Raw genomic sequence first — 19555 nt, forward strand, 5'->3', positions numbered from 1 at the left:
GCCTCTGCCCCTGCCAGGGCTGGGCTTCAGGGACTGAGGACAACGCCCCAGGGGTCCCCCATTTAGGAAGAGAGTGTTGTGATCCTCTCCATTTCCCACAAAGGGGAGACAGGGCACAGAAAGGTGAGCTTGTCTGAGGACCCACAGCTTTATAGGTGACCGGTGCTTTCAACTAATACTTTTTTTTTTTGAGAGATTTTATTTATTTATTTGATAGACAGAGATCAAAAGTAGGCAGAGAAGCAGGCAGAGAGAGGGGGAGGCAGGCCCCGCGCCGAGCAGAGAGCCCAACGATGGAGGGCTCAATCTCAGGACCCTGGGACCACGACCCGAGCCGAACGCAGAGGCTTTAACCCACTGAGCCACCGAGGCGCCCTCAACCAACACTTTTACCATAAGCTTCATCTCTGGGTTTGGTTTTCTTTTTCCTTTTTTTTTTTTTTTTAAACATATTTTGCATAATCAGTTTCGAGAGCAACCAAATTTCACAAAGCCATCATGGCCAAACACAACTCAGGACTGCAGGGGAGGGAAGGGGGGAACATTACTGAAGAGAGGAAACAAGATCTAAACAAAGATCCACCAACCTGATTTGCCTGAGACTCTACGGGTTACAGCACATTTGAGTACCTCCCCCCCGCCAGCCCCTACCAACCTCCCCAGTCCCAGAAACCCCTCAGTCCCGGGCAAATAGGGACAGTTGGTCACCAAACTCGTGGCTCACCTTTGACTCATACCCAGCAATGAAAGGAAACAAACTGACCCAGACCCCAAGGGTCCAGAAGGTCCCTGACGGTGCTCTGACCCTCTATGTGTCTGTTGTCCAAAGCCTCTGAGCCCCGAACTGGCTGCTTCTGCTTTCAAGGGGTGTCATCTTACCACCCTACCCCCACCCCAGAGTCCTCAGCCTTTCAGGGGGGTGCCTACTGGCCAGACAAGGCTGGGCACCACCCCCCCACCCCCCCGCCAGGAGCCTGAGGCTGCCAGCAGCCCTGGGCGGGAAGGGTGCCTGGTGTTCCGAGTGCCCGGTGCCCTGTGCGGAGCCTTGGCCGCCTGACCCCCAGAGACACAGAGGCACGCTCCCCACTTGGGTTTCATGGATTCCCAGCCCAGCTGCGTGGTGGTGACTGGTAAGACTGTTTTTCTGCTTTCCCATTTGCTGCTGCTTTTAGCCTGATCGTGGAATGTGCACTTGCCTGATCTGCTCATAAACAGCTCCCTCTCGGGGAAAAAAGAGTGGCAACCGGTGGTGCCAATAATTCCAGATGGAAGCTCGCGTCTTGCCATGCCTTAATTGAAAAACAGTCCAGGGGACAGAGTGGCTTTCGGCTCTGGTCCTATCCTTCACTTCAAAGGTGCCTACAGGGGGCTCGGGCTCAGACCTTGTCCATTCACCCACCAGGGAGGAATAGAGGTTGGCACCTGCTGTCCCTGAACCGTATGGCACCCACTGGGGAGTCAGCTCCATAGCAAGGCAGTGGGAGTTGGGGATCCAGAAAGAATGGGGCCTTATAAGGCTGGGACAGCGGTCTTTCTACAAGAACCTCCCCCAAAGGAGCACATAGCCCCCAACACCCCGACTGAAGAGCTTTCAGCCACTCAGAAAACCCTGAGCACCACCTCAGAACCTCCAAGGGGAGACTCTGAACCCCAAAAGATCAACTTGGAGGGAACAGCAGCCACGTACTCCTACCTTCCGCCAGCTCATCCCAAATCCCCCCCAGCCGCCCTCAGTCATTGTCAAAACCGGTCCCAGAAGGGCTCGATTTCTTCACAAAGTTCCTTCTTTCCAGTTAGACACTTTGACATATTTAAAGTTTTTCGACTTGGGTGTGATGAAGGAAACAGGACACAAGGATTCCTATGGACATGGAACACCGAAACTTAATTCTCTTAATATTTTCAGACTATAATCAAACTCCTGTTACCCTTCTGAGGAAAAGAAAATTCTTTGGAAAATATTTCATCTCATTTGTGTTATTTGGGAGTAGAGAGACTGAGTGGTTCAAAATATTCTGGAATCGCTAAGGAAACTGTATCCCTGATAAACGCAATGCTTGTCACAAATGAATTATGAATATTGGAGCCCAGTTGGCATGTCTTTGACTCACACTGACCCCTGCCTCTGGCCTGTCAGCTTGTGGCTTGCTGGCAAACACTAGGTTTTTTGATGAAATACCTGATTATCTGCCACGCTGTGGGAATGCCCACTGACTTCTAAGAGTGTGGCCTGCCTTTATTAAAAGTGCTTTGGGGGCACCTGGGTGGCTCAGTTGGTTAAGCGACTGCCTTCGCCTCCGGTCATGATCCTGTAGTCCCGGGATCGAGTCCCCCATCGGGCTCCCCGCTCACCAGGGAGTCTGCTTCTCCCATTGACCTCTCTCCTCTCATGCTCTCTCTCTCTTTCTAAAAAATAAATAAGAAAAATATATTTTTTTTAAAAAAGTGCTTTGGACTGCCAAGGGTAGTCTCTTCTTGTAATTGGATTTGCGTGGAAATCTGGCCAAGACAGTTGGCACAGAGACTGATGCGGGTGGGAGAGGACAGGGCTCTGACAAACGGGCCTCAGGTTCAAGGCCTTCTGCCTGGCACCAGGAAGAGCAGTGGGAAGCTGAGAAAACCTGCATCCCTCCCTCCAGAGGGCCTCCCATGATTTCAAGAGAAGATTCCCCAGCCTTATGTAAATTTCACTCCCCCACCCAGAGCCTGCCAAGTTTAAAGTATACGGTTTGACCCTATAGAACCAGAACTTCAAACCTGTACTTGCTGAGTCGTTTTTCCTAATTAAAAACAGAGAAGAGATGATCTGACCGTGCTGATCTGAATATGATTCTAAAGCTGAATGTGATTTTTTTTTTTTTTTTGTGGCTCTGCATTTTTATAATGTCTGCAATCATCCCAGGAGGTACCTGGTTTCTCAGTGATTTTTTTCTGAATCTCAATATTTTCTAAAACTTTTGTTTGTTTGTTTGTTTTTCCAGGCTGCCTCCAGTGGCAGCCACAGTCTTATTTACTGTCTAGGAGACAGTCGTGTCTAGAAGATGCACCATGGTCTTCCTGGGGTCAGGACATCCTGTCCAGAAATTCTGCATTGCCTGAGAAAGAGGGATGGATCCCTTGTGAGCCACGCTTGTTAGCGGTTCTAGACTCAGGGGCTCAGGAACTTGAAAGGCACCATCCTCTCTGGGACTGGCTCTTATTCTTATTCTGAAAACCATTGGCCACCCCTGCAGGGGCAGAGGTGGGGGTGACCCAGGAGTTCTGAGCAAGGGCCACTCTGAAGGAGAGAAAATAAGCTGTCTCCTGGGTATAGTCACTCCTGCATCATCCCTGTGATGGTTAATTTTAGGTCTCCACTTGACTTGGCTGCAGGGTATCTAGAGACTTGGGCTGAAAACAAGCCGCTTCCCCACCTCTAACTCCTTACTGCCATTAAGCTATTCTGCATCTGTACAATTATGTTATTTTACAAATATTGTATAAATGGCATCGTGAAGTATGTATCCTTTTGAGATTGGCTTGTTTTCACTCAGCATATTTCCGTTGAGGTTCATCCAAGCTGTTGTCTGTATCAGTGGTTCCTTTTTTTTTTTCTTAAATGGCTTTATGGAGATGAAATTCACATGCTATAATTCACTTAAAATGGACAGTTGTCATGTGTGGTTCAGTCAGTGGAGTGTGTGACTCTTGATCTCGGGTTTGTGAGCTTGAGTTGCATGTTGGGTACAGAGATTATTTAAAAATAAAATCTTTAGGGGCGCCTGGGTGGCTCAGTGGGTTAAAGCCTCTGCTTCCGGCTCAGGTCATGATCTCAGGGTCCTGGGATTGAGCCCCACATCAGATTCTCTGCTCAGTGAGGAGCCTGTTTCCTCCTCTCTCTCTCTCTCTGCCTGCCTCTCTGCCTACTTGTGATCTCTGTCAAATAAATAAATAAAATATTTAAGAAACAATAATAAAAAATATAATAAAAAAATAAAATCTTTAAAAAAATAAAAATAAATAAAATGGACAGTTTGATGGTTTTTAGTATATTCGTAGTTATGTATTCATCACACAACCAATTTTAGAACATTTGAATTACCCCGAAGACAAATCCCAAGCCCCTTGGCTATCACTCCCTAATCCACCCTGATGCTGGAAAGATGTTAGTGTTCAGAGCTGAAGGCCAAGAAAGAATTCTTGAGACATCTTTGGTGCAAAAAGGCAGTTGGTTTTGTTAAAGCCTGGGATCTGTGGGCAGGAAGAGCTGGAATGGGGCATGAGGAGTGGCCCATCATATATTTTCAAGTTGAGAGAGGCTTAGGGATAACATAATTCTCTAAGAAATTTTGGTAGCAAGGTTTCCAGGACCTTGAGGGAGCTAGATAGTTGGGAAAAGGTTGTTTTATTACTGTCCAAGAAAATCTTAATCCTGAAACCCTTCCAATGTATATCGGTGGGCCCTATGCTTGGGGGATGACTGCCATCATGTATCCCGGGGAACAGAGATAAATGAAATTTCTAAAGGCATTTTTATACGTTAAAGATTTACAGGTTAAGATTGTCTTTCACCCTTAGAAAAGTGTTCACACTGAGGCAGCTGAGCTCCTAGAGGAATATCACTCTGCCTGTTTTAAGGACTGGTCAGTGGGCTGTAAGTAAGGAGAAATTTTAATTTTTCTTTTGTCTTTTTTTCCCGCACCAACCCCCAGCCCATCCCACACTCCAAATCTACGAACCACTAACCTATTTTCTGTCTCTCTAGATTGTCAAATCTGGATGTATCATATAAATGCGGCCATACGCTGTGTGGTCCTTTGTGGCTGGCTTCTTTACTTGGCATACTATTTTCAAAGCTAAGCCATGCCGTACCATGTACTAGTACTTCATTTCCTTTTCTATGAATCCCACATTTTGTTTACCCATTTGTCAGTGGATGCACACATTTGTGTGGTTTTGACTTTTTTCTTTTCACAGCTAAGTCATATTCCACGATCCAGAATTCTTGCTTTACTGTTCACCTCTTGAGGGACATTTGAGTAGTTTCCAGCTTTGGGTTATTACAAATAAAGCTGCTGTGAACATGTGTGTACAAGTTTCTGTGTAAAAACAAGTCTTTGCGTCTCTGGGATAAACTTCCGGGAATGCATAAGCTGGCAAGTCCACTTTCAGATTTTAAAGAATCTGGCAAACTATTTCCCAAAGTGGCAGTACCATGTTGCATTTCCACTAAGCAAGGTGTATGAGCCAGTTTCTCCTCATCTCTGTCAGCTTTTGGTGTTATCAGCATTTCTATTTTAGCTGCTCTTCTAGAAATGTGATAACATCTCATTGTGGTTTTAGTTCGTGTCTCCCTGCTGGCAAGCGCGTCAGACAGTCCCCACTCTGCTTGTTTGCTGTCTGTACATAGATCTTCTTCAGAGAAATATCCCTTTGTGTATTTTGCCAACTTTTTAATTGGGCTGTTTCTTTAACATTATGTTTTGAGAGTTCTTTATATAGTCTACCTACAAGGCCTTCCTCAGATGTGTGACCTGCAGCTGTTCTTTTCTTTTTTTTTTTTAACCTGTCCATGCCTTTCTTTTCATTCTCTCAAAAGGCATTGCATACAGCAGAAGTTTTCATTTGGTTGGGATTCAATCATTAATGTTTACTTTCATAGATCATGGTGTGCTCTTGGCGTCAAGAATTTGCCTCAGCCTAGGTTTCAAGATACTCTCCCTTTTTCCCCCATAAAACTTTTATAGTTTTCCCTTTTTTGTTGAAGGCCATGATCCACTTTGAGTTAATTTTTGCGCAAGGTGCCAGACTGAGGTTGGGGATTCGTGTTTTTGCCTCCGGGTATCCTGTTGTTCCAGCCCTGTTTGTTGGAAAGGCCATCCTCCCCCACTTCCCCAAACTGACTCCACACCTCTCCTAGCAAACAACGGGGCATATTCCCACGGGTGTACTTCTAGGCTCTTAACAAAGCATGCATTTTAACTGGACATTTGTGCACTTTCTCAAGCCCTGCTAGCTTGGGAGTGGGTGGGCAGCACATTCCTTTTTGGCTCCCCGACAATGCCTGACACAGAGAACTCTGAAAATGCTCCCAGACTGGCAAGGTAGCAGGCCTCCTGAAGAGGGGGTGGTGTATGGAGTACCCCAGGCCCACCATGGCCCTGGGAGCAGCAGGAAGCTCCCCTGGGAATTTGGGGAGCAGCCCAGGTGTAGAGGCCCAATAGGCCCGACCTGAGCTAACCAGGGTCTCTTTGGCTTCAGGTTTTGGGCCCTTCCGGCAGCACCTGGTGAATTCCAGCTGGGAAGCAGTGAAGGTAAACAAACGCCCACCAGGACCGGACCTCACAGCTCAGGGCCCCACTGATTCCTTTTGTAGCTGAGAAACCCCGGGTACAAGGCCCCTTGGTAGCCAGATCCACATCAGAGGGGAGAAGACAAATCCTCAGGACCCTGACAGAAGGACTAACCTTTGGTCCTTGGATTGAGATTCACCTGCCCCCCTGTCTATGTGGTAAAGAAGAGATGGTGGGGACACTCCTGGGAAGGACAGGGAGTGCCCAAAAGCAGGCTCTGCTGCCCCGAGAGCTAGGTTCTCATGACCACTGCCCCCTTTTGGCCCTGGGGCCGTGGGAAAATCACTTCCCCCAGGCTTAGTTTCCTTATGCATGAAATGAGTGGGTAATAGTGCAGATCTTACAGAGGAGGAGGAAAAGGGACAAGCACGTAAAGCAAGTAAGCATGAAAGTCTGTAAAAACAGCTTTTTATAGTGCCTGGCACAAGGTAAGTAAGTGCTTGACAGTTGTCCTTATTATAAAGGACACACATTTTTTTATTATTTAAATTTTATTTAATTAACATATCGTGTATTATTAGCTTCAGAGTTGGAATCCAGTGATTCATCAGTTGCATGTAACATCCAGTGCTCATTCCATCAAGGACCCTCCTTAATGCCCGTCCCCGTTACCCCATCCATCCCCCCGCTCACCTCCCCTTCCTCGAACCCTCCCTTTGTTCCCTAGAGTTAAGAGTCTCTTATGGTTTGTCTCCCTCTCTGTTCTCATCTTATTTTATTTTTCCTTCCCTTCCCCTATGTTCATTTGTTTTGTTTCTTAAAGTCTACACATGAGTAATAAAGGTGTGTCCTAATAGCGTATGATTTCACTCATAGGAGGACACACCTTTATTTTGAAGGAGGTAGCCAACCAGTAGAAAGCACGTCCTAGGACGGGGGATGGGGGGGGTCAGTGTCTCATCACTAGAGGGGACCACCTCTCCTCCTTGAGGCAAATGCCTCCTATCAGTCCCACGTGCTGTCACTTAGCGACTTGGAACACAGCCGGCTGTTGATTCATACTTGACCGTTAATTTCATGCCTCTGTTGGATCAAGTCAAAGGTATGGGCTTGAGTCTATTCTCAGGGCTTCCCAGTGGAGCTGAAAATGTCACAAAGCTACTTGCATCACGAGTTTTCAGCCACTATACCATTGCTTTTCTAGACTATCCACACAGATGCAGTCACAGAGCTCTTGAGTGAGAATTTATGTTGTTTTATTGTTGCTGCGTTGTTTGTTGTTGTTGTTGTTTTTCCCAGCCAGAAAAAAAAGCCCAGAGAAGCCCAGACCCACTGCCAAACATCACTGCTATTCACATCGTACCAGAAAGGCCAGGTCACGGCTTTCATGAGCAACGGGGTGTCTATAGCCTTTTCCTAAAAAAACAGGGCTTTTTCTGCTGAATGCTGGATGGCCCTGAGCCCTGGTATTTCTTTTTGCCATCATGAAAAAAGAAAAGAGCCAGGCTGCCTGCGTTTGCCCCCCAGCTCCAACAACTGCAATCTCTGGGACCCAAAACAAGTTCCCCAGCTTTTCTCTGCTTCAGTTTCCTTATCTGCAAAGTGGGATGGTTGTCATGACTATGGGAGTTAACACATGTAAAACCCTTGGAACAGGGGTAGCTGGGTGACTCAGTCGGTTAAGCATCTGCCTTCATCTCAGGTCCTGATCTCAGGGTCCTGGGGTCGAGCCCCACATCGGGCTCCCCACTCAGTGGGGAGTCTGCTACTCTCTCTTTCTCCCTCTATGCCTCTCCCCCACTCATGCTCTGTTTCTCAAATAAATAAAACTTAAAAAAAAAAAAAAACTATACCCAAAACAAAAACCAAACCCTTGGAATGGGGCAGGGAGCATTGCTGGTGTTCACAGATATTATCCTTATTACCAGGAAGCTATTTTGTCGGTCAGTCTTCTCAGCTGCGGGTCAACAGATTCTGAGTTTGGAGAGTCACACAGGAAATGGAAGGATGGAGAGGATTCTTTGAGAGACTCAAGATTGACTGATAAAGCCAGAGAAGCAGGGCAGAAACAGAAGCAGCCTAGGGGTTTCCTGGCAGCGGAATAGAATGGCAAATTAGGTGCTATGAGGGGCCCTTCCACTGTAGATAAACTAGAGAGGACAGAACTTCTGTGTATTGTTGGACATGATGTATGATGCTTTCCAGGAAAGCTTGTGTACATGACATCATGTGCCTATACCCATCACACATAGGAAGGGCTGTCACCTGAAGGAGAGACATAAGAGGCACGTGTGGGCAAACACCATTATCAGTAGTCAGCAGCAAAGTAGCTCGAGATGAAACCAAGACCTGAACTATAAACTAGACCCTTGGAAGGGGGTCCTGTGGTTACTAGGACCCCAGCTCCCAGCAGAAGCCTATGCAAATTCTCTGGAATATTTAAAACCCCAGATTCGCCACAAACCAAGACCAACTAAACAGTATTTTCCATTCAGGCATCACCAAATACCTAAAGAAACAAACAGCTTTGAGGAAAAATCAGCAGACTTAGAATCTCAAGAATGTGAGATACTTAATCATTCTCCTAGACATCATCATAAAATAGCGTAAGTGTGAAATATTTAGAGAAGTAAAGATGGGATGACAGAAATGAGACTATCAGAGGGGGAAAGGACTATTAAAAGATCAGGTAAGTTGAAAAGGGGAGTAAAAGAACTTACAGAAATTTTAAAAAATTGTTGAGGTGAAGAATTCAACAGATGGCTTATAAGGCACTTTAAAGTTATGCTAAGTGAAAGATACCAGTCACAAAAGATGACAGGGTAGGATTCCGTTTAGATGAATGTCCAGATGAGGCAAATCTGTTGAGACAAGAAGAGTAGGTTTGCAGTTGCTGAAGGTAGGGGAGGGGAAATTGGAGGAAGTAGGGAATGACTGTTGATGGGTACAGTGTTACTTTAGGGGTGATGAAAATATTCTAAGCTTGATGGTTCCACAACTCTATGAATATACTAAAAATCACTGAATTATAGACTTCATTTTTTAAAATATAGACCTTAAATGGGTGAACTGTGAAATATACACACAAATTTACATTCATATGGCAATTTAGAGAGTGATGAAGAGAAAATTAGTGAACTAGAAGATGGATCTGAAGATATTATTAAAAAGGCAGATTAAAAAAAGGTGAACAAAGAAGCGAAAAAAGAAATTAAAAGGTATGGATAATAAAATGAGATATTCTAACATATGACTAATAAGAGTTCCATGAGGAGAGACTAATGAGAATGGAGGAGAAGCAATATTCAAAGACAATGATTGAGATGATTCCAGAAGTGACAAAAGACATGAATTCACAGAGATGAGAGGTAAAAAATGTACCAAGTGAAGACTAACAAAATCCACACTTAGGCACACAATAAAACCACACAAAATCCAAGACAAAGAGATCTAAAAACTTGCGTGAGAGAAAAGATAGCCAGTTGCAGAAATTGGTCATACAGTGAGACCAAGAGTAAATTTCTCTAAAACAATAGTAAAAGCCAGAGAATAGTGGAGTAATATCTTCAAAGGGCGGCAGAATATCAACCTAAAACTGTTTTTCAAGAAAAAGAATGAAATGAAGACATTTTATAAAAATAAGCACCAGGAGGGATACCCAGCATCCTGTAGCATGGAGCCCTACCCCACCTGGCCACCTCATTAGCATAACAAAGACACTCCAGTCCCTCAGGAAATTCCAGGGGTTTTGTGCCTGGAACGAGGGACAAAAACCAGATCCACTCTTTCTTATACCACAGTTCCTTCCATGGGTTTCCGGTTTAGGAAGAGGAGGTGACCTTTAAGTAAAATCACTATAACTCGAAGCAGATTCTGAGAAGCTTGATGCTGTGAGGTACTCTGAAGAGGAAGAGATTCACTTCATTCTGGAGAACATATAGAGGAAAGGAACCTAAAGCAAAATGAGAGGAAACTGCTCCCCATCCCTACTCCAGAGGGCCACTGGGATGGCCATCCTGTGGATGCAGGATGAAGGACAGGCTGATTTCTGCCAAGTGGTAACAAATTCTCAAACTCACTGTGTGCTGGGTACCACATGGGACATTTCAGACAGAAGAGCTTATGGAATTCTTCCTGCAGTCCAGAGAAATTGATATTTATTCCTATTGTGGAGATGGGGAAATGGATGCACGGGGAGGTTGAGTATCTGGCCCAAGGACATATGCCGTCTAGATTTCAGTCTTAGATGGTCCTGGTGAGCAAAGTCCAGGTTCATCCCACTGCATCTGTCTTCCCTTGTGGGAAAATAACATCAATAATAGCTTATAAACTTCCTAGAACTCAAGAAACATCCAAAACCGCACTACCCAATGACCCTCGGGTGAGCAAAGTGAGGAGACTCACCCAAATGCCTTAGCCCTATGGCCATGTCAACATGACTGACTGTCCGCTGTGATCTGATCTCCGCACCCTTCCCAGCTCTCCCACCAGCATCCGAGACACGGACAAGGCGACAGGCTGCTCAGTCTCCTAGCTCATGAGGAGCATCACCACAGTGGTGATGACCAGAACAGAAGCCACCCTAACAGCCAATGAAGAGGGACCCCAAGTCCCGCCACCCCCCATTTGCCTCCTCTCCACCGGTCCCTGCTCTGGGTCTCTGGTTTCTGCTCTGTTCTTCTTTCTGGCTTTTTTCTCCAGGGTGCAGTCACCTGTGATGAATTTAGAGGCTCTTTTCACTCTGAATCCGTAGGACCGTTCTCACTTCCGGGGCTGCCCTGGGTCATTCTGTGGCCTCCACTAACATGTCTGCAGACTCTACTCAGTGTTAGACTTCCCCCTTCAGGTCCGGGACCATGCTGGTAGCATCCACTGAAAGTTACCAGCAGACTATCAACAGAACATCCTTTGCAAGGCTAATCATCTAAGTAGCCATACTAAGGCAAAGGTCCAAACTAGTTCATGGACATACATTTGACCCATTATGCAGATATGGAGACTCAGATGGGCAAAGTAATGAAAAAAGAACCCCACAGAGGGCCTAGCCTGAAGCATGTGTTCCAATGGCTAAATGCATGAATGAATGCTTTGCTTTGCTTTCTTTCTTTCTTCCTTCCTTCCTTTCTTTTCTTTTCTTCCTTTTTCTTTATTCTTTTCTTCCTTCCTCCCTCTCTCCCTCCCTCCCTTCCTTCCTTTCTTTTAAAAAATATTTCATTTATATAGTTGAGAGAGAGTGAGAGAGCATAAGCCAGGGGAAGAGGCAGAGGGAGAAGGAGAAGCAGGCTTCCCACCGAGCAGGGAGTCTGATGCGGGACTTGATCCCAGGACCCTGGGATCATGACCTGAGCCAAAGGCAGACGCTTAACCAACTGAGCCACCCAGACGCCCCAGTGCCATTCTTTTCTATCCCCACGCTCTCTCCTAGCAACGTCAGCCTTGTCAATATCATGGGCAATGTTTAATGAGCACTTACTCTATGGCAGTCCTTGTAAGTGAGCATTATGGAATCAAAAGGAGGAAAAGAGTCATTGCACACTTACAGCATCTCACCTCTAAGAGAGGTGAGCTATTAACAAATAGTAACTTGAATGTGGTTCCGGTGGAGTTGCCCTTAAAAGTTTTTATTCACGTAATCTCTACACCCCATAGGGCTTGAGCTCATGAGGTCAAGTGTCACACACTCCTCGGACAGAGCCAGCCAGGCACTCCTTGTCAGAGCTGTTCTTGAAGGGGAGAAGAGTGTTTTTAAAAAGAAGGAAAATACAGAAGAATAATATAAATGCTAGGAGTCCACAATGAAAAGAGGCATTTGCTACAAGCTCCCAGAAGGGTGATTTAATGCTGTTTACAACTAGCATGTGCCAAAGTATTTAACATCGCGCTGGCCCTTGGTGGGCGCCCCTCCCTCCCTGCCCATAAGCTTTATCTAGTGACTTATGAATGCAACGGCTGCATCATTATCTCCTGGGCTTTGGACACTTTAATTTTGGAGCCAGGACCACTTCACATTCTTTCAAAAGGAATGATGTCCTTAGCTCTTCTACAAGTGCCTGAGCCTGGAAAGGCAGCAAATAAAACAAAAGTTTGTAAATCACACCATGGATCAGTTGGGCCAAGACATTATGTAACCGCATAGAAGATAAACCCAGCCTGGGTGGCCAGAGGGTCAAGGCTCTTGCCAGATTTCATAAACTTGATACAGAATAATTTCTCTTTACTCCAAAGATGAAGGGGCATCGTGCCTTTATTACATGTTGCTTTAAAAATCATCATAATAAAGAGTAAAGGGCAGTGCATCAGAAGATCTCAAAAAGCACCTTGCCTAAGGGCACTTTACAGCGAAGGGTGAGTCTTGGGGACAAGCAGAGTACTGTCCGCCTTTCCGAGTAGAAGTCAATTGCTTCTTTGATTCATCTGTATCTTCTCTTGTAGGAAGACCTCGATTCACTTGTTAGACTGCTGCTTCATAGATTATTATTTTTTTTAAAGATTTTTTTTTTATTTGAGAGAGAGAGAGCAAGTGTGCAAGTGAGGGGGAGGGGCAGAAGGAGAGGGAAAAGCAGGCTCCCCGATGAGCCGGGAGCCTAATGCGGGGCTCCATCACTGGAGCCTGGGATCATGACCTGAGCCAAAGGCAGCTGCTTAACCGACTGAGCCACCCAGGCGTCCCTTTTCTCATGATTTCTTACACCTCCTCTCTCCAGGCTGATGACTAGAGAGTGAGCCCATTTTATTGGTAGGGAGAGAAGTAGCTGTGTTCCTCCACGCGCTGGCCCTGGGACCTCATGGAACAGGTTGTCCCCGCCATCCCATTTTGCAGCGGCACTAGAAGTCACCAGAATAGGGGGCATATGTGAGCACATGGCAAGGAGTCTGGGTCCTGGACAGAAGACTTATGGCAGTGAGAGCCTCCACAGGAAGCTGGGCTTCAGAGAATCGGCTAAATAAAGGCGAGTAGAGAGAACCCCCACCTGTTGGTGGGTTTTCCATGTTCATGAAGAGTGTCCTCTGTGGTTTCACACATACCTCCCCCCTCCATAAGCACCAGCTCTTATTAAACATCCAGGAAAATGCATTTAGTCGGCTTACTTGGGGGAGAACTTGCCGTTTGCAGGCAAGCGAGTCAAAGGTTTAGTTCTTGCTAAACCCTAAATCTCTTCCCACGTGGACGGGAAGACAAACCCGAGGAACCAGAGTAAGATCTTTCCAAATCACAGTAGCATTTTCCCAGGGCCCGTCTGAGGGGTGCCCGCCCCCTGCCCTCCAGCCAATGCAGAGTCTTCAACTGTCTCCCAGGACCAAAGCAGGGCAGATTCTCCGACTTCTCACCTGTCTGTTTAAATAAACATTTTACTTAAAAACACATTGAGATGAGGGGTACCCAGGTGGCTCCGTCAGTTAAGCGTCTGTCTTGATCTCAGCTCAAGTCTTAATCTCAGGGTCCTAAATTCAAGCTGTGGGATGAGCTCTATGCTAGGCATGGAGCTGATTTAAAAAAAAAAAAAAAAAAAAAAAAAGGGCTGCCTAGGTGGCTCAGTAGGTTAAGTGTTATGTGTCTGCCTTCTGATCAGGTCATGATCCCAGGCTCCTGGGATTGAGTGCCCTGTTGGGTTCCCTTCTTAGTGGGGAGCCTGTTTCTTCCTCTCCCTCTGCCTCCTGCTCGTGCTCTCTCTCTTGCTCTCTCTCCCAAATAAATAAAATCTTAAAAAATAAAATAAAAGAGAGGAAAAAAACAATTTCCATATATTCCACACCTACTTTCCCCTCTTTTTTTTTTTTTTTAAATTTATATATTTACAGACGGAGATCACAAGTAGGCAGAGAGACAAACAGAGAGAGGGAGAGGAGGAAGCAGGCTCCCCGCTGAGCAGAGAGCCCAACTCGGGGCTGGATCCCAGCACCCTAGGACCATGACCCAAGCCGAAGGCAGAGGCCCTAACCCACTGAGCCACCCAGGCGCCCCCTACTTTCCCGTCTTATTAACGTCTTACATCTATATGGTACTTTTGTCACAAGGAATGAACCAACATTAATAACATACCAAGGGCCCATCAATATGACGGATCACCACTGATGACCGGGCTTGTCAGGTTTCTCACTGTAAAGTTGCTCCCCGCCCCATCACCCCCTTTCTCTATCACGCTCTGCAGAAGGACAGCACTAAGCCCCGCCCACCAGTGGAGCATAGGGAGTGACGCCCCCTTGAGGGCAGAGTATCTGCAGAAATTACTCGGAAGGCACCTGCAAACAAGATTTGGTTCTTCCATTCCCCCCACTTATGTACGTATTTACTTCATCACGTCTTCACATCAGTACGGACTCCTGGATATTTATTTTATACTTTGGATTATGGCCTGTATTCACCTCCCTGACAATCCCTGGTCACAGAGGCCCCTTTCCTCCAAAGGAAACGCATGGCTCCATATTTCGTTTCCCACCATGTGCTTGGCTGTACTGGGTTCCGCTCAGGCGGACGCTTTTGAAATAACTGCGCTCGTTTTCTGTAGAAGTCCGAGCGTGTTCTCCTGTCCCCCTTCACATGCACCCATCATCTTTTATTGATGCAAAAAGCCACTTAAAAAAGAAAAAAAAAAAAAAAAAGCACTGGGGCATCCTCACATTAGATGAATCTTCCAGTCATTTGCATCTCACCCTTTGCCATAGTTGAGCAGAACTTTTTGCTTTCCTGGTGGTTCACCCAATAATGCTTGGCATTCCATCTCTGAGGCTGAGATTGGATGAAATGCATCATGTCCTTTCTGGATTACACATTCTGTCGGCATGGAAAACACTCTGGCCTGTTTATCTTGCTTCGTAGAGTCTAGACCAGAACTTTGAGGGGATTAACGCTGTATTTGTGCTGCCCTAGATACGATGAAACTGTATCCTGCTACACACACAGTCCAACACCAGGGGAAAGTGCGCAAACAAGCCTGACCTTGGAATCATGCTACTTACTCAGCTCTCCCCACCCCCTCGCCCCACCCCCGGCCTCGGATTTGAGGCTCCTTTTCATTCCGGGGAGGGACAGAATTTGGGGAAAAACTAACAAAAAGCTCTTGGACCTACTTTTTTTTCTTCTCCATCCTCAAAGCCAGTCATATTAGAAAGCACATTATAATTTTTTTTTTTTTTAGATTGTATTTATTTATTTGAGAGAAAAAGAGAGGGCACGAGGGGCATAGGGAGAAACAGCTTCCTCCCTGAGCAGGGAGCCGGATGTGGGGCTCGATCCCGGGACTCTGGGATCTTGACCTGAATCAAAGGCAGAGGCTCAGCATCTGAGTCACCCAGGCGCTCCCGCACACTTCAAATCTTAAAAGTACTGTCGGCATTACCCGGGATTCCAAAACCCATCCAGACTTCGCGGGCTTGCAGGCTGAGAGGCAGTTTGAGACACCCTTAGATCCCAGCTTCCGCACTGACGTCCTAGTCATGGAGGAATATGCCCTTCCCCTTCCAGCCTCAGTAAGGCTCATACCTCTCCAGGGTGCTCCCCACTCTCCCACCCTTGGCAGCAGTGCCCACGTGCACACCGCACCTTCTCTCTGGGCAGGAAGCTGTGCTCAGGCCGTGTTTCTTCTCTTGGAGGCACTTGGCAAACCAGACAGGGACTAATGAATCCAAAGGCTCTATGGTGGTCAAATTTCAGGCACTGGGTCCCCCAGTGGTGGGGAAATGCTTGGGGAGCCAGAAGATGCATTTCGGGTATGGGTCCTCAGGCTGCTGGGATCACGTTCTTTTTGGCCACTTGTAAAATTATTCCTATCCTTTAGCTGTCTCGGAAACTGTGTTCCAAGACGTCAAATTTGGAGTCAGAGAGCCAGGGAGCAATTATGGAAGAAGCAGCCATTTAATGGAGGTCAGGTAATCCAGAAGACATAACAGCCCTAAACATTGATGTCCCTAATGACAGCACTTCCAAAATATATGAAGCAAAAATGAATGAAAGTATAAGGAAAATAGAAAACCCCACAATTTTGTCAGTGCTTTTATTTATTTATTTATTTATTTTTTAAGATTTTATTTATTTATTTGACAGAGAGAAATCACAAGTAGATGGAGAGGCAGGCAGAGAGAGAGAGGGAAGCAGGCTCCCTGCTGAGCAGAGAGCCCAACGCGGGACTCGATCCCAGGACCCTGAGATCACAACCTGAGCCGAAGGCAGCGGCTTAACCCACTGAGCCACCCAGGCACCCAATTTTAAAGGTTCTATTTATTTACTTGACAGAGAGAGAGAGCACAAACAGGGGAAACGGCAGGCAGAGGGAGAGGGAGATCCGGACACCTGCCACAGGGCTCGATCCCAGGACCCGGGTCATGACCTGAGCTATAGGCAGACGCTTCACCGACTGAGCCACCCAGGTACTCCTTAGAGATTTTATTACCCCTCTCTCAATAAGTGATAGAACACAGAAAATCATCAAATGTACATAAGACTTGAACAGACCATCAGCCAACTTGACCTAAGTGACATTTATAGAACACTCCACCAGGATCCGCAGAATACACACTCTTTCAAGTGTGTATAGAACATTTTTCATATATTTAAGATCCTGGGCCACAAAACAAGTCTGAACAAATTCAAAAGGATCCAAGTCATGCAAAGTATGTTCCCTGGGCACAGTGGATTTAAATTAGAAATCAACAACAGAGTGATGTCTGGAAAATCCCCAAATATTTGGAAACTAAATGCATATCTAAATAAGCCATGGCCCAAATAAATCAAAAGGGATGTTAGAAAGTCTTTGAAAATGAATGAGAATTAAAAGAGAGCCTATTAAAACGTGTGGTGTGCTGCGAACGCAGAACTCAGGAGGAAATGTGTAGCACTGAGCAATACTAGTAAAGAAGAAAGGTCTCAAATCAGTGACCACAGTTTCTACTGCAAGAAATTAGACGAAGAAGAGCACGTTAAACCTGAACTAAAGAGAAGAAAGGAAATAATAAGATCGGAGCAGAAATCAGTGAAACAGAGAACAGACTCCTAACAATTAAAATCAAAAAAACCAAAAACTGGTTCTTCGAGAAAAATCAATAAAATTGATAAATCTGTAGAGACTGACCATGGAAAAAGAGAGAAAAGAGAGAAGGAGGGAGGAAGAGATAGACAATGATTTCTGTATTAATTTTCAAGTTCATTTACCACTGCTGGGCTTCCTGTCCTTGCTCCACACTCAAACTGCTCCCATCAGTCACCAAGGCCTTTTTTTTTTTTTCTCTTTTGCCAGTTTGCTTGAGTTCTCTGGGATCCTAATCATCTTTGTGGTGGATACCATATGGCTATTATTCCCATTGTACAGGTCGAAGACTGAGGCCCAGGTTGACCAGGTCCTTTTGTCTCCCTGTCTTGGCTTGAAAGGCAGCTCTGAGCGTTCAACCAAATACAATAATAACCTGTAAAGTCTTAGTTCAGCTCACATACATCAAATAAACACTGAATCATGAGCTTCCCTTAGCAAGACCCTCTTCCAACTGGCTTGCCATCCTCCGACCCCCACCTCCAGATAAACCCAGGAGTCACCCTTGTCCCTGCCTCTTCCCTTGTTCCTGGGGAGACATCCAGATTTTCATGGCCCTAGGTCTGCAATACAGCCTTTATATGGGAATAATTGCCATCCATAATGACTTCTCTTTAGGATCCCTCAAATTCTGAGACACTTTCAGTAAGCGAACAGCTCAGACACTGTTCCCTTTTCAGACTCTCCTGCCCTCATCTGAGAAGATGACTTCTAGATCTTGATGCCATAAAACCCTAGAAGACTTTCAGATATGGAAAAGAGTAGGCTTTGTTAAAATCCCCACACAACAGGGGCACCTGTGTGGCTCAGTTGGCTGAGTGGCTATCTCTTGACTTAGGCTTAGGTCATGATCTTAGGGTCTTGGGATCAAGCCCCATGTTGGGCTCAATGCTCAGCTGGGAGTCTGCTTGAGGATTCTCCCTCTCTCTCTCTCCTTCTACCCTCACCTCACTTGCTCACACACTCTCTCTCTCAGATAAATAAATATGTTTTTAAAGCCCCACATAATTGGGCGCCTGGGTGGCTCAGTGGTTTAAAGCCACTGAGCCTTCAGCTCAGGTCATGATCCCAGGGTCCTGGGATCGAGCCCTGCATCGGGCTCTCTGCTCAGCAGGGAGCCTGCTTCCTCCCTTCTCTCTCTCTGCCTTCCTCTCTGCCTACTTGTGATCTGCCAAATAAATAAATAAAATCTTAAAAAAAAAAAAAAGCCCCACATAACTATTAGCCCTGTCTAAAAGACGGAGGCATCAACCTGAGCCTAGTCACTGGCAGTTCAGTCTTTCTTCAGATCGCACTTCTACCCAGGCTAAACAATGTTGGTGGCCAAGTATGATGGTGTAGTCCATAATTTTTTTTTAAACTATGACAAAATATATATAATAGTAGATTTATCATTTACTCCTTTGAAGTGTACAGGTTGATGGCATTAAATAATTCACATCATTATGCAACCATCACCAGCGTCTGTCTCTAGAACGTTCCATCATCCTAAACAAACTCTGTCACCATTAAACCGTAACTCCCCATCTTCCCCTGGTAACCGTCATTCCATTTCCCTTCTCTATGAATTTGACTATTCTCGTTTACCTCATATGAGTAGAATCATACAGTATATCTTCATTTGTGTCTGGCTTCTTTCTCTATAAATCTTTATTTCTTCTCACATTTGCTACTAAACTTGGCCACTCCCCCCACCCCCATTACACTATTCTCAGTATTTGCCTGTCTTCTCCCTTGTCCATCCCGGTCTCCAGTTCATCATGAGTACCTAGCACAGGTCTAGAACATAGTAGAAGCAAAATTAATATATTTGGAGGAATATCATTTTTAAAGAAATGCTACTTCCTCAAGGAAGCAAGAAACATACAGTTAACTTTTAACACGTGTTGTTCTTTTTTCCAATTCCAAATGAGTAGTTAGGTAAGACCTTCAAAGACCACAAGGAAGCAGGAAGGAAAACAGATTGTAACACACCAACACCACCTAACAAACTAGTATAGTGTGTGCCCTCCTAATCTTTATTGCCGTGCTCTATATTGAGTACATATAGCTGGGCTTTGATACCACCCCAGGACTTACTGGTGTCAAACAGCCAGCCCTGTGATCTCTCCCAGCACTGTGGGACCACTAGGCTCAATTGCTTGAGTCTCTCATCGATTGTGTTAAGATGGAGCCTAGGGCAGGATCATGGAAGCATGACCGAGGAGCTGGGACAACAAAGCCTTTGTCCTCCCTACATGAGGTCTCTTCAGACTCTGAAGG

At 45.7% G+C, this 19555-nt stretch overlaps 1 protein-coding gene across 1 annotated transcript in view; it reads left to right on the top strand.

Moving 5' to 3' along the window:
• Positions 1-840: 840 nt before the first annotated feature.
• The window catches only part of PGPEP1L (pyroglutamyl-peptidase I like), a 34109-nt gene continuing 15394 nt past the window's right edge, over positions 841-19555 (top strand). Inside the window, exons 1-2 of the mRNA XM_059418479.1 lie at positions 841-1130; positions 6241-6293. Of these exons, the coding sequence (XP_059274462.1) occupies positions 1097-1130; positions 6241-6293 (87 nt within the window). The 5' untranslated portion in view covers positions 841-1096. The remainder of the gene's footprint in view (positions 1131-6240; positions 6294-19555) is intronic.

Source organism: Mustela nigripes, chromosome 13 (assembly GCF_022355385.1).
Source record: "Mustela nigripes isolate SB6536 chromosome 13, MUSNIG.SB6536, whole genome shotgun sequence".
NCBI classification, from domain to species: Eukaryota; Metazoa; Chordata; class Mammalia; order Carnivora; family Mustelidae; genus Mustela; species Mustela nigripes.